General features: G+C 43.9%; 1 protein-coding gene across 1 annotated transcript in view; it reads right to left on the bottom strand.

The window, feature by feature from the left end:
* Window positions 1-12,499, bottom strand: part of LOC137878805 (exocyst complex component 6B-like) — a 33,584-nt gene extending 21,085 nt beyond the window's left edge. Inside the window, exons 1-3 of the mRNA XM_068719233.1 lie at window positions 12,476-12,499; window positions 4,938-5,079; window positions 949-1,022 (exon numbers count right to left, since the gene is read on the bottom strand). Coding sequence (XP_068575334.1) covers window positions 949-1,022; window positions 4,938-5,055 — 192 coding nt within the window. The 5' untranslated portion in view covers window positions 5,056-5,079; window positions 12,476-12,499. The remainder of the gene's footprint in view (window positions 1-948; window positions 1,023-4,937; window positions 5,080-12,475) is intronic.
* Between the last annotated feature and the right edge of the window lies 1 nt (window position 12,500).

The following is a 12,500-nucleotide window of genomic DNA, read 5'->3' as shown; positions in this document are numbered from 1 at the left end:
TCACACACACCGCGACGTAGACCCAGAGGTTTGAGAGAGACGGGCGCCAACGGACCGATCGGTCCAGTGGTGGTCGTCACGGTGATCGGCTCGCAGCCGTAAACGTCTCTGTGACCGCGGTAACCGGCCTGAAGTGTCCCGTGGGTTCAGCAGATGTTGAAAACACCAGCGGAACAAGCCTTCAAATACAGACTCATCTGACCCAAACGGCTGAGAGGCACCAGTTAACTCGGGTCGCTGTTTAAACTGAAACACCTCGTGACCGTGATCCGAAGGTCACGACAGCGGTCTTAAGTGGGTCTTTTTCTCATCCCGACGTTCCGATAAACTCCGAGACGTTTGTTTGTATCGTCTTACAGGCTGTGAGCTAAAACTCTGGACTATCCAGACATTGTTTTTAGAGGTGAGAGGGTGTCGGACTCTTTTAAAGTCTTCTAGTGTAGAGTAGGCAAATATTTAAAAACACACACAGACGGAGGCGAAGCGTGGCTCGCCATAATGATGCCATGTTGAATCTGAAAGTGGAGAATCTGACGGGAAAAGACGACAGCAGAGGTGGTTTGGTGGATGCAGCAAAATACATTTAAGTCTGAAAAGCGTGAGAATGTGGGAATTTCAGAAGACAGTAGAAAAGGTGACAAAAAGAAGGATGGAAGTCGACAAACAAAGGATGGGAACGACGTGAGATGGAGGGGGATTGTTGTCCATTAAAAAGAAGAAGACGGTAAACAACAAAAAAAATCAGAAAACCAAATGAAGGAGGAAGACGAGGAGGAGGAGGAGGGGGAGGAGGAGGGGGATGTGAGGGAGAATGGGAGGAAGGATGAAAAGGACAAGGGGGAGGAGGAGGAGGTAGAAAAAAAAAAGATAGTGGAGAGAGGAAAAAAAACAAACAAACGGAGAAAGAGAAAACGGAGGAGAGAGGACCACGAGGAGACAAAGACCTACTTGTCTCAAGTCACTGAAGGCCAGAAGCAACGTGTCACCCTGGAAGCCTGCGACCGGGCCGGCTCTGGCAAAACCTGTGGGAAAATACAAACCCGCCCCCCCCCCCCAGTCCTCCCCCGGAGAGAGGGAAGAGAGGAGGAGGAGGAGGGGGGGAAAAAAAAAGAGGGTGAAAAACGGAATAATAAAAGACCTGGTCGGATTCGCTATGCATCGGGATAGATTGGCAGACAAATGACAGCCTGGGGGGGAGGAGGGGGGAGGGGGGAGGAGGGGGGAGAGGAGGGCAGGGTGTTAGAGTCATGTCGCTGGGTCTTGTTGAAAGGGAGAAAGAGAGTGAGTGTGTGTGTGTGTGTGTGTGTGTGTGTGTGTGAAAGGTTCTGCAGTGCGTTTGTGTTGAATGTGTGTGTGGAGATTTTCGAGCATTTGTCTTGCTGAATGTGTGTGTGATGGTGTGAGAGAGTGTGTGTGTATCTGAGAGTGTGTGTGACAGTTGGTAGGCTTGTGGAGTGTGTGTGTGTGTGTGTGTGTGTGTGTGTGTGTGTGTGTGTGTGTGTGTGTGTGTGTGTGTGTGTGTGTGTGTGTGTTTATTTGTTGTTTGTACAGGGCTTCGCCTGCATGTTTGAGAACAGTTGAGGACTGTTGGATTTTGAACCCAGGGTGACGCCTGTGTGTGTGTGTGTGTGTGTGTGTGTGTGTGTGCGCGCGTCGGGGTCGTACGGAGTGTGAGCTGGGGTCTTGGCGTCAGTCGGCCCCCGTAAACAAGCCGACTGGTATTCCGAGCGAGGGAACGAGAGAAAAGAGGAGTGGCGCGAAGAGAGCGAGAGAGCAAGCCTGTAGCTAATCTCTTTCACCTCAGGACACACACACACACACACACACACACACACACACACACACACACACACACACACACACACACACACACACAAGGCCATACACACCACAGCCCTGATTACACGCCTGCCATCTTCAGTGACCCCCGTGAGACAGACACACACACACACACACACACACACACACACACACACACACACACACACACACACACACACACACACACACACTAAACTAACCTTTAATCTCGCTCTCCATCCGAACCTCCATGTCCGACCTGCTAACTTTTACTTTCTTCTTCTCTCTTTTCTCATAAAAATGGTCGAGGCGAGTGTTTCCCGGTGCGTCGCGGGTTCGCTGAAGTTTCGGCTCGTGACGTATTTCGGTTACGGATCAAATGACACGTTGGGTCGGAGACGGGATGCTGACCAACCGCCCTGAACGGCATCAGGCCACTTCCACACCTCTGCTTTGAGTCAACAGCAATAATTCAAAAAGGCCACAAACGCAAAACATCAGCATTCCTTTACTTTAATATTCGATGCTCCCTTGATGTTTTGTGACTCACTTCCTGTCTACTTCTCCTCTTCTTTGTGTTCATGTTGGATTTTACGTCACTTTTGTTGTTTTTCATCTTCCCCCTTCTTATTTCCTTCATATCTTTATTTTCTCATTTATAATATTTATCCCACAAATTCCATAATTTTTTTTTCTCCAATTTGCCCCCATGTTGTGTTATTGCTCCAGGTTAGGGGTGTCATGTTAGAACTGTATACCCAGTGAGAACATGGTGTCATAGCCACTATCATTGTTCGTCTCCTCCTCCATCTTTTCCTCCACTTATTCCCCCCCGTGATGGGACACATTTCATCTGTACCTCCTTTTTTCTTCTCATCCGACACAATCCTGAAATTCCTCTTTTTATTTAATCTCTAATTCCTCTCTCTCCTTGTGCTCCCCCTCACTTCCTCCTCCTTTCACGCTCCCTTTAATCCCTCCTCTCATCCATGTTGTGCCCTCTTCTCTGCCCTCGCTTCCTTCTGTACTCGTCTCGTGCTTCTTCTTCTTCTTCAATTCCACACCTCTTTCATTTAATCCCATTTTCTCTGCCCTCTTGTTCCTCAACCTCTTTGATCCCATCCTTCTACATTACCCTCTTGTATCCTTTAATCCCTTCTCCGTTCACTCTTAACACTCTCCAACAGAACACATTTGCTTCTCGTTCATTGAATCATTTTCTTCTTTAAACATTTTCAATTTGATTTAGTTCATTCCTCGCTCTGTACATCCATTTGTTCGTGAACTTATTGCCCTCCTTCTGTCAAATATTCCCTTCTCTTGCCGTACTCTCTCTTACCTTCCATTTTTCATTTCACCCCCTTAAATTCAATCCATCGCTCTCTTTCTTCTCCTCCCTTCTCTGCTTCCTCCCTCGCCAGACTCCATTCTTCATTTCGTCTTTATAAACGTAGTGTAACGGTCCCTTATTCTCCCCATTTCTCACCCTTAATCTATCCATCCCCTTGCACTTTTAACTTCACCCCTTTTTTTCTTATTACTAATCCCTTGTTCCTTTCCTCTCTCACCTCTCCATGCTTCCTCTTTCCAGCTCTTTCTATCATTCATTCATCCTTTTTAAATGTAATCCCTCTTTCCCACCGTCTTCGTGGTTTCTCTCCTTTTTTGGAATTATTCACATCCCTCAAATTTTTCACTTATTTTCCTTTTCACCCGTCCCTCTACTGTATCCTCGTCTCACTCCGTCCCCCCCCCCACCCCGTCTGTCCTGAATAAGTAACTCCGTAACCTCCTAACCCCTCGGCAGCCCTGCACGCATGTCACCGCACATCACATCACATCACATCACATCACATCACACGCACGCACGCACGCACGCACGCACGCACGCACGCACGCACGCACACACACACACACACACACACACACACACACACACACACACACACACACACACACACACACACACACACACACACACACACTGTGCGACCCGCCCTGTGACTCTAAGAACCTTGATCACGTAAAAACTGAGCCAACGACGCCTCGCACCCTTTCATTCCTCCCCCCCCCCTCCCCCCCTCCTCCTCCCCCCCTCCTTTATCTGCAAGCGCCCTGCATCTTTAAGTCTCAGAAAACAAGGCGAGAGGGGAGGGAGGTGAAGGAAGAAGAGAGGGATGGATGAGGAGGGAGGGAGGGAGGAAGAAGAGGAAAGCAGCGAGGATATAGGATGGGAAGGAGAGAGGAGGTAGAAATGATGAGAGAGGAGGAGGGGAGGGGGGTAAGGAGAAAGGATAAAAGATGGAGGAAAGAAAGGGGGGAGAAGAATGACAGGAAAGAAGCAAAGAGGGAGGACAAAGACGAACGGGGGGGGAAGAAGGCAGGAAACGGAGAAAAGAGAAGATGAGAGAAGAGAGAGTGACATCTGAAGACTTTCAGAGAAGATGCCCCCCCCCTAACTGTAACCAGTTGATGCATAGCGCCCCCTGTGCTTTCAAATGAAAACTGCACACACGGCACCGCTCCAGTTTGCTTTAGAAGAAGCCACTTCAGGCCCGTTTTGATTACTTCCCGTCTGTGTTTTTTGGGTGTGTGCTGAGATGAACAAAAGATGAAAATATGTGAGGAAAGAAGGACAGAAGCAGGGAAGAAGGAGAGGAGACAAGGCAACATGGAAAGGACAAAACAAAAAGGAAATAAGATACAGTAAATGATATGCTGATGGGTCTGAAGGACGAAGGGAGGGGAGGATGAGGTAAATATTATTAACATTCAGAAACCTCCCAAAAAACACCGGCGGGATTGAAAAGCATGTTTTCTTTAAACAACCGTCGACACTACCATCCAGATGAGCCAGAAGCTGGACAAAAAAAATTAAATAAACGGCATTATGGTCAGATTTTTCAGCCAAAGTTTAATTAAAAACTCCCCCCCAGAACAAATTATTAAAGAAATTCAACTTGATTTATGACAGATGATTTCATATCGTCTGGCTATGATACACGGTTTTGGTTAACGTTTAAAGAAAACCTGCTTTTCAATCCCGCCGGCGGGGTTTTGGGGTTCAGGGGGTCAAAGCCAAGTGTGCTTATTTAAAAAAAAAACAAAAAAAAAACAAAACAGAGGACGACGCTCACCCTCGCACTCCTTGACGTCAGTGTTGAGTTGGTGCAGAGCTCCCATGGAGATCTGTCTGACCTCCGGGTCGAGCAGGAGCTGCGTCAGGGAGGTGGAGATGTGTTTACAGGCCGACATGCAGGCCGTCTGGGCCACTTTACCCTGAGAGAGAGAGGGGGGGGGGGGGGGGGAGACAGAGAGAGGGTGAGGTCTCTGTGGGACTATGTGACAACTCTTCTTCTTCTCTTCGTTCTAAACAAACCACAAATAAACCACTTCCTGTGTACATCCGAGCATTATTTTCCAGACCTACGTTATCAGTCGAGAACAGCAAAACCTTTCATGAGCTGCACACAAACACTGAATCAAAGTGACCAACCAAACATGCAGACATGCACGCACACTGGTAATCAGAACACACACACACACACACACACACACACACACACACACACACACACACACACGGAGGGAGCATTAATCAAGTGTGCTGCGTTCAGGTGCAGTCAGAATGATGAAGTAGCATAATAGGAATAAAAGCAGCGGATGAGGAAGTACATGACAACGCATTAATACCAGAAACCAAAACATGTGTTTGTGTGGGTTTGATTGAGTGTGTGTGTGTGTGTGTGTGTGTGTGTGTGTGTGTGTGTGTGTGTGTGTGTGTGTGGTGACCAGCCGTGGCCTTGACCCTTCGACGTCTGCATTCCAACAGAATGAAGCACAGAGATGAAAATGAGGTGGAGGCTTAAACCGGAGAAAACACACAAACACACTTACATGTGATTAACAAACACCGGACCCTTCATTACTCACACAAGCCCACCGTGTGCAAACACACACACACACACACAATCAGACACAAATATAATTGTGTAATTGTGCTGAATGTCAAGCTTCAGGTGTGAGACTTATGTTTGTAAAATGTTGCCATCAGTCACTGTGAACGTATTATTAATTTTACCCAGAAATCTGTGCACTGTGTGCTTTGACTTTAACTCCATTTACTCAAATTAAAAAAGGTCCATAATTTGTTTTAACTCCAACATTTCCAAGTTAAATTAAGGAATTTGTTTTTCTAATTGAGCAACAGCAAGCAGTTTTGATAGTGCCGACGTTTCAGAGCACAAGAGAGTTCAACATGGATGACGCTATCCTATTAGCTTATTAGCTATGACGCACCATCCAGTATTGTTAAGCCTCTTCTGTCGGAGTGTAAACTGCACATAATGCTGCATTCACATGGGATCAGACTGGAGACGGACAACAACTTCTGGACAGCATGAGAAAACACAAACTGTTTTAAGTTGCTACGATGAAATCAAATATATTAAATACACGTATTTCCTGTTTACTATTTTATGGAATTAATATAGTAATGCATGTAGCTATACAACGCAACTTTATCGTAATATTCTATTTCAAACTTAAGCAACTTTCTCCAGTGTGAGGAAGCGACGTAACCTCCGGTTGTACTGTTAGCGACGAAGCTAACAAGCTTGTCAACCAGCAGTTGGGAAGCTAGCTAGCTTCGACAGCTTATTTTCCCCCATAATTTTAAATTAAATTATGAACAACCGTGAGAACAAAATGTCAAAAATGAATAACAAACTGGGAAGAGGTTTGGAGAGACATTGTGACCGACTAGCCGAGCGCTAGCATGTTCCCAGCATGCTAGCGTAGCGTATTAACTGTTACTAGCATACTAGCGCGGCGTATTAACCTTTACTAGCATGCTAGTGTAGTGTATTAACTGTTACTAGCATGCTAGCGCGGCGTATTAACTGTTACTAGCATGCTAGCGCGGCGTATTAACTGTTACTAGCATGTTACCGCAGTGTATTAACTGTTACTAGCATGTTAGCGCAGCGTATTAACTGTTACTAGCATGTTAGCGCAGCGTATTAACTGTTACTAGCATGTTAGCGCAGTGTATTAACTGTTACTAGCATGCTAGCGTAGCGTATTAACTGTTACTAGCCCACGTGGATTCGGCTGTGTCACTTTCTTTCCTCCTAAATATTGTTTCTTGTGAGTTTGTCCTGGAATAAACAGTAAAACAATGTGTTGTAACAATGGTCCAAACTGTGTTTTTCATGACTTTGTGACAACCTTAACACTTTATTCCGCCCTGGTTTGCTAATGTTCTTCTACAGAACTCAACGGTTCGAGTTCCCAGTACATTTGGCATGATAAAACACCAGCTAATGCAAAGAAATTAACAAATAAAGAAAGATGTACGACACATTAATAGTCCTGTGAAGTGATCCATTTTGTTAGAATTCTGAGAAGTGGTCAAACGTGTTCCTGGAATGCAACAAATTCAATTAAGTGATCATTTCAGTGACATACTTTGATATCATTTCCTCCGTTTGTTCTCCATACGGCGGTTCTAATAAACCGGTTTCCCCTCTGAGATCCATTAAATGAATCTTATCTTATATAACAAACCCGACAGCGGCAGAAGAGATCCCATTGTAGCCGGGTCGTGAAACCTCAGGAAAGAGTCTGGAGCGCAGTTCATTCAGGAGGCAGCGCTCAAAAGGGAAATCAAATTACACACACGGCGCACACGTGCAAGCACATATGTTGGAGAAACACACACCTACGACTGGCCGGATATCCTCCAATACGATGCTGGCCTCTGAACTCTGTCTCCGCACACACACGCGCACACACACGCGCACACACGCGCACACACACACACACACACACACACACACACACACACACACACACACACACACACACACACACACACACACACACACACACACACACACACACACACACACACACACACACACACACACACACACACACACACACGACCCAGGGGTCAATTATCATAGGGTGAGATTGAGCGTGAAATAGGCTAATTCTATTTACATGTCCTGAACCTGACACACACACACACACACACACACACACACACACACACACACACACACACACACAGGTGGGTCTGTCTGACAGAAACGGTGTCGTCTCAGAGTTCAATACAGACAACTGGGAACCATTAGCCCGAGGCACAAAGGAGGGAGGAAAGAGGAGTGAACACAGGAGAAGGAAGGAAAGGAAAATAAAAAAGGAATGGAAAAGAGAGAGAAGGTGAGAAAAGGAGAAGGAAAAGAAAAACATCGTTGAAGAAAGGTGAGGAGAAAGAAAAGGAAGGGAAAGTTGAGCAAAGGACAAGGAAAGCAATGGAACGGAGAAGGTGGGTGAGGAATCAGAAAGGAACGGTGAAGGAAAGGAAATTAATTAATTGAATGGAAAGGCAAGGTGTAGAAAGGAAAGGAAAGAAGTGAAAGGGGCAGGTAAGGAGAGGAATGGAAAGGAAACAAAAGACAAGGTGAGGAAATGAGTGGACAAGTGTGGAAGGGAAAGATGAGAAAAGCAAAGAAAGGAAAGAGAGCTTAGGTGAGAAAGGGAGAGTAAGGCAAAAGATGAGGAAAGTGAGGAAACTAAAGGACATGAGGAAAGGAAGTGAAACAAGAGATGGTGAGGAAAGGGAGAGAGAAGAAAGTTGAGGAAAGGAGAAGGCAGGGAAGGGAAGGAAAGAAAAACGAGGCAAGGTAACTAAAGGACAGGTGAGGAAAGAAAGAGGAAGAAAATGACAGGAAAGACGACTGGAAAGGAGGGCGAGGAAAAGAAAGAAGAAAAGAGAGGTGGATAAAGGATAGGAAGAAGATGACAGGACAGGAAAGGAGGGCGAGGAAAGGAAAGAGATATGTTCAAGAACAGATATAAACATGAGGGGGGAGGACAGCAGCAAAGACTGATGGAAGGAAAGGAAGTAGAAGAAGTAGAGGGACCGAAGGTGAAAAGGACAAAAGGCCAGAGGGAAGGAGAGACAGATAGGGAGGACCCAGAATCAAGTGACGCTTCTTCTCCATTCCTCACTCCCTCTGTCCCTGAATCCTTCCCCTCCCTCCTTCCAGCTAACGAGGGACGTTCATCAAAGTGCTCATTAAAAGCTACTCAGCAGCTAACGGCTGAACAAATACGACGAACGAGAGAGAGAGAGAGAGAGAGAGAGAGAGAGAGAGAGAGAGAGAGAGAAGCAGGTGAGGTGAGGAGGAAAGGATTGGGGAGGAGGACGGAGGGGTCAGGCAGAGAAGATGGAGGGGGTGGAGGGGTAATCAAGAAATAGGACTGAACGAGGGAAGAGGAAGGAAAAGGAGGAGTAAGGAAAGGAATGCAGACTGATGAGAATGACAGTGAAATACGCTACTCAACATAAAACGTGTCTCATTCCATCCGTCTCAGCGTTAAGGAGCTGGAAATGGACCGTTCATATTCACATTACTAATAAATTATAATAATAGGGAAAGATACATCAACAGTTGGTGGAGACCAAAGCAGAGCTCAATAAAGAGTGAATATTGGATGCTAATGTTGCTCCGTGTCGGCTGGAATTTTTTTTGAGCTTTTTACACATCGAATGCACTTATTGTGAGTCGCTTTGGATAAAAAGATTGAGCTAAATGAAAGTAGGATTTGGGGGATCCGTAGTCAATGAACACGTTAGGAGCTTGAAACAGGTTGAATGAAGCTTCCATCTGATCCTGACAACCTTCGTTCCAACAAGAGAAAAACGTGATTGTGGTAAAATTTAAAAAAAAAAAAGGGGGAAGTGGTCTCTCGTATTTAAACACATGGTATTTTCAGAGTAAATGAATCCGCCTGCGTGTGGTCAAAGGCACTGCAGCGGGACGTCCCGTTCACTCAGCTGTGGCGGAGGCCGCCATCGATAATGACACGCTATTTACAAACGCTGCGGCGATGCGGCGAAGGCACCGCACACGTGGAATAAACACAACGAGGGATCGGTTAAACGTGTTTAGCTCCAAATAATGTAATCAAGAACTTCAAATTAAAAAGACTCAAAAGACTGCGGGGCAAATTTGTTAGAACAACCAGAACCTCATATGTGAAAGCGTTCAGTGCAATAACAGATTGATTGTGCATCTCCGCCATTTTTTTATTTTATTGTTTGGGACCCGGCTTGTTTTTGAAGCGCTCCCATCTGAATTGAGCTCCGGGCCTCGTAATGCCAGAAGCAGGTTCCAGTTAGGAGCGACGTCGCCGCTTCAGAGCGCACTGATTCACGACTCCTGGAAGGGATTCGACACGGCGTATAATGTGCTCCACGTCCATCCAGAAAGCTGTCAGTCACATGAAACGGCGAGTCAGGGGGGGGGGGGGGGGCAGCCAAGAGTCAAGAGGCGGGATCACAGCAACAAAAATAAATGTAAAAAAAAAAAAGATAGCGATGTGCAAACACGGCGACGCCGCAGAGCTCCATGCTGCATTCGACAAACATCTGTGACAGGAAACTTATTTGAGCGACGTGATCGTCAGAGTGAATCTGAAAGGGGGTCTGCCTTCTGGTTCACGATGAATCCACTCGTGAGTGAGACTTCCCAAAAATCACCTCGAAAAAAAAAAAGAGGAAATTGATCCAGTGGCTCAGTCTTGCGGAACAATCTCAGTCCGCTGCGCTGCGGAAGGTATTTGTTCACGTCGCTCAAGAAACACCACGAAAATGAAGTCTGGACTTTATCGGTGCATTTTTTTTTGTCTTTGAATAACTTGACACACACACTGACACACACACACACACACACACACACACACACACACACACACACACACACACACACACACACACACACACACAAGGGGGCCACTACAAGCAAACCTCACGTCACAGACTGAAAACCACGTTTTGGTCTGACAGACACCAGGGTTGGAAATTTGATTTGGTGTGAAGTACGGAAGCCCTGAGAGGCAAAAGAGAGAAAATTAAAAAAATCTGGCAATCCAGTTTCTGGATTGTTTTTCTTCCAAGAGAGTTTTAATTTCTTTTTGCACTCTAAACATAAAAAAAGGTGCAAATGTGTGTGAGCAAGTTGTATGAATTAAAACCTCACCTGGAATAAAACACGAATGCCTTTTAGTCCTGTTTAGACCATGTTGTAGTGGTGCACTTCAGCCTCTTGTGACCGGAATTAGTATTAAAACATTAAACACTTTTTTATTGTCAGCATCATTTTACTGGGTTGAAACAAAGTATCTTGAAAAAATTATCCTGGAAAAACGTTTTCCTCCACCTGTTTCACATTCACAGAAGTAAAAAAAATTATTACGGATAACTTAACTAACTTTAGATAACTTAATTAACTTTAGATAACTTAATTCACTTTAGATAACTTAACTAACTTTAGATAACTTAACTAACTTTAGATAACTTAATTAACTTTAGATAACTTAACTTAACTAACTTAATTAACTTTAGATAACTTAACTAACTTTAGATAACTTAACTTAACTAACTTAATTAACTTTAGATAACTTAACTAACTTAAGATAACTTAATTAACTTTAGATAACTTAACTTAATTAACTTTAGATAACTTAAGATAACTTAATTAACTTTAGATAACTTAACTTAATTAACTTTAGATAACTTAACTTAATTAACTTTCGATAACTTAACTAACTTTAGATAACTTAATTAACTTTGGATAACTTAACTTAATTAACTTTGGATAACTTAACTTAATTAACTTTGGATAACCTACATGTATTAACTTAACTTAATTAACTCAATTAACTTTAGATAACTTATCTTAATTAACTTTAGATAACTTAATTAACTTTAGATAACTTAACTTAACTAACTTTAGATAACTTAACTAACTTTAGATAACTTAACTTAACTAACTTTAGATAACTTAATTAACTTTAGATAACTTAAGATAACTTAATTAACTTTAGATAACTTAACTTAATTAACTTTGGATAACCTACATGTATTAACTTAACTTAATTAACTCAATTAACTTTAGATAACTTATCTTAATTAACTTTAGATAAGTTAAGTTAATTAAGTTATCTTTAACTTTAGATAACTTAAGTTAATTAACTTAATTAACTTTAGATAACTTAACTTCATTAAAATAATGAATTTAAAAAGATTATCCATTTTACATGTTCTTTAGACATAAACTCAAGAGAGAAAACTATTTATAGACTTAAAATCAAAAGCATCACCAGAGTTTGTTTTCTCACTTCCCCTCTCAGGGCTTCCGTAGTAACGAGCGGTAAAATGATTTTAATAGTTAAATAGTTTCATGACTGGAGATGTGTTCACCGACACCAGACATGCTCTCATCTTCTCTAGTCAAGACTAGATCTACGTCTAACGAAAGCCTCAACCATCGTCCATCTGTAACGTTTAAATAAAGTTATCCAAATGATGTCGCGACCTGCCAAAGTTTCTTGGTACGTTACCGCCAACGCAGACAAATAATTCTGCTCCGCTGGCAGGTGGCTGGTGAGGATCCCCCCCCCCCCCCCGGGTTAGGACAGAGATTTGGTCACACGAACACAGATTCAGGCAAACGTGCATCACTCCCTCGTCCTCTCGCATGCTGGGTTTTTTGTAAAAAAAAACACTCAAGTGGGAGAGATTTTTAAGGGGGCCAAAGATGAAGGGTCAGTCAGGGATCGGCACACACCACTCCGTTATCCTAACACACCAGATACTCACCGGTAAGGTAGCGTGTTCTACCGGC

Source organism: Cebidichthys violaceus, unplaced genomic scaffold (genome assembly GCF_023349555.1).
Source record: "Cebidichthys violaceus isolate CVI_PGR_0920_01 unplaced genomic scaffold, fCebVio1.0.p SCAF_236, whole genome shotgun sequence".
Classification (NCBI taxonomy): domain Eukaryota; kingdom Metazoa; phylum Chordata; class Actinopteri; order Perciformes; family Stichaeidae; genus Cebidichthys; species Cebidichthys violaceus.
This window is presented reverse-complemented; position numbering and strand designations above follow the sequence as displayed.